This window comes from Argiope bruennichi, chromosome X2, assembly GCF_947563725.1.
Source record: "Argiope bruennichi chromosome X2, qqArgBrue1.1, whole genome shotgun sequence".
Classification (NCBI taxonomy): domain Eukaryota; kingdom Metazoa; phylum Arthropoda; class Arachnida; order Araneae; family Araneidae; genus Argiope; species Argiope bruennichi.
In genome coordinates, this window is record NC_079163.1 from 131,961,847 (window position 1) to 131,963,479 (window position 1,633).

At 36.9% G+C, this 1,633-nt stretch overlaps 1 protein-coding gene across 1 annotated transcript; it reads left to right on the top strand.

Annotated features, from left to right (window-relative positions):
* The first annotated feature begins 824 nt into the window (after positions 1–824).
* Positions 825–1,391, top strand: LOC129959892 (achaete-scute homolog 1a-like). The gene has a single exon (XM_056072788.1). The coding sequence runs from the start codon at positions 825–827 to the stop codon at positions 1,389–1,391; it is 567 nt and encodes a 188-aa protein (XP_055928763.1).
* The last annotated feature ends 242 nt before the right edge of the window (positions 1,392–1,633 follow it).

The following is a 1,633-nucleotide window of genomic DNA, read 5'->3' on the forward strand; positions in this document are numbered from 1 at the left end:
AATGTTCTTGCAATCCAACAGCGAAAATTCTTTCTATACCGAAATCTCCGTAAAATACTGATAGGTTATCAAAATGGTGCCATTTATTTAGGAGAAAGTGTTCTGCATTTTGGAATATTCCAAAATATTTTCGTTTCCCATCGTTCAAGGACATTTGGTAAAGGAACACCACATCATTTCAACTTCGAACGGCCGGTAAAGCAATTTCAGGACGTCGGTCCTTATGTAAGAAATTCCCAGATCTAACCCCTTAAGATTTTCCCAATGGGATTTTTTTAAAGACTGAGTATACGTGCTCCCATCTCACCAGGACTTACAACAACTGAAGCAGCAGATAACTGGAGTGTTAGACTCTTTAACAGAAGATATTCTATGACGCGGATGGCGGAACTGAATTATGGCATAGAAATTTGCCGTGTCACAGGAAGGATATACGTAGAACAGCTATAGAAACATGGAAACGTTAGCTTCACAGCAAATTTGATTTATCAAAAAAAATAATTACAGCGTTCACAGGTAGATTTTAATTATGTCCCATTGAATCCCGCTTTGCTTATCATTTCCAGGATAAAACAAATAAATATGTACAAAAATTTGGAATATCCACAATTTTTAAAATGTATCTTTTTATATTTACAAACTCTTAACAATATCATGCTCATTTATGAACATGCTTATTTAGCACCATCTAAATTAAATAACGATTTAATTCTATATGTTTAAATAAGACAATTGATAAGTACTGCATAAAATTACTTTCTGGTGTTTCTACTGCTATTTCTCTAATATCATTTTATTTCATCTTTCCAGAACTTAATTACATCATGTCTTCAAACTGTGAAAACGTCGAAGGCGCTCAGTCCTTCAGCTTCCACTCCCGAGCGAGTAACTTTTCTGACATGAAACAAACAAATATGCAAGCCTCATCAAGACTAGATGACATGCAAGACACCTACGGTGAAATATCATCGACGAATTCAAAGCCTGTTATATCAGTGGCTCGACGAAATGAGCGCGAACGTAAACGTGTTCGACTCGTCAACCAAGGATTTGCCATTCTTAGAGATAAAGTACCTCGTGACAAATGCTACAGAGGTCGACGTTCCAGCAAAGTGGAAACTTTACGCGCTGCTATAATGTACATTAGACAGCTTCAACAGATACTGTTAGAAAGTCAAACACGTTTCCAAGCGCAGAATACAGGTCCGTGTTATGCTTATTTTGGTGGAGAAGCATTGTTAAATGAGCCTGTAGTATCTGGTTCTGACAGTTATGCTGTTCATAACGGATTTACCACTGAATGTACTGTAACGCCCAGTTACAATCAATTCCCAAATAGTCTAGACGCGCAGTTCCCTGATGATGTCTATGCCATGCCATGGTTTGCATGATTGCAACAAAACATGGAAATTGATTCAGTGTCATTCATGCAAGGATTTGATAATATTCTGGAAATTATTAAGAAAAAAGAAGGCAACTTGAATATGTATTCTTCATTTTTTTATGGTGATATTTATTTGCCTAATTTTGCGTTTTGTTGGAAGATGCCTCTTCACAAATTAGAAGACGCGAGCTTCTTGAAGAAAGACAATTTCTGGGGACTTTCTGCAACCTCTCGTTGCGTGCTCTGGAA

Bases quoted from the DNA above. Each gene is read 5' to 3' on its own strand.
- LOC129959892 (XM_056072788.1), top strand. From the start codon at position 825: ATGTCTTCAAACTGTGAAAACGTCGAAGGCGCTCAGTCCTTCAGCTTC.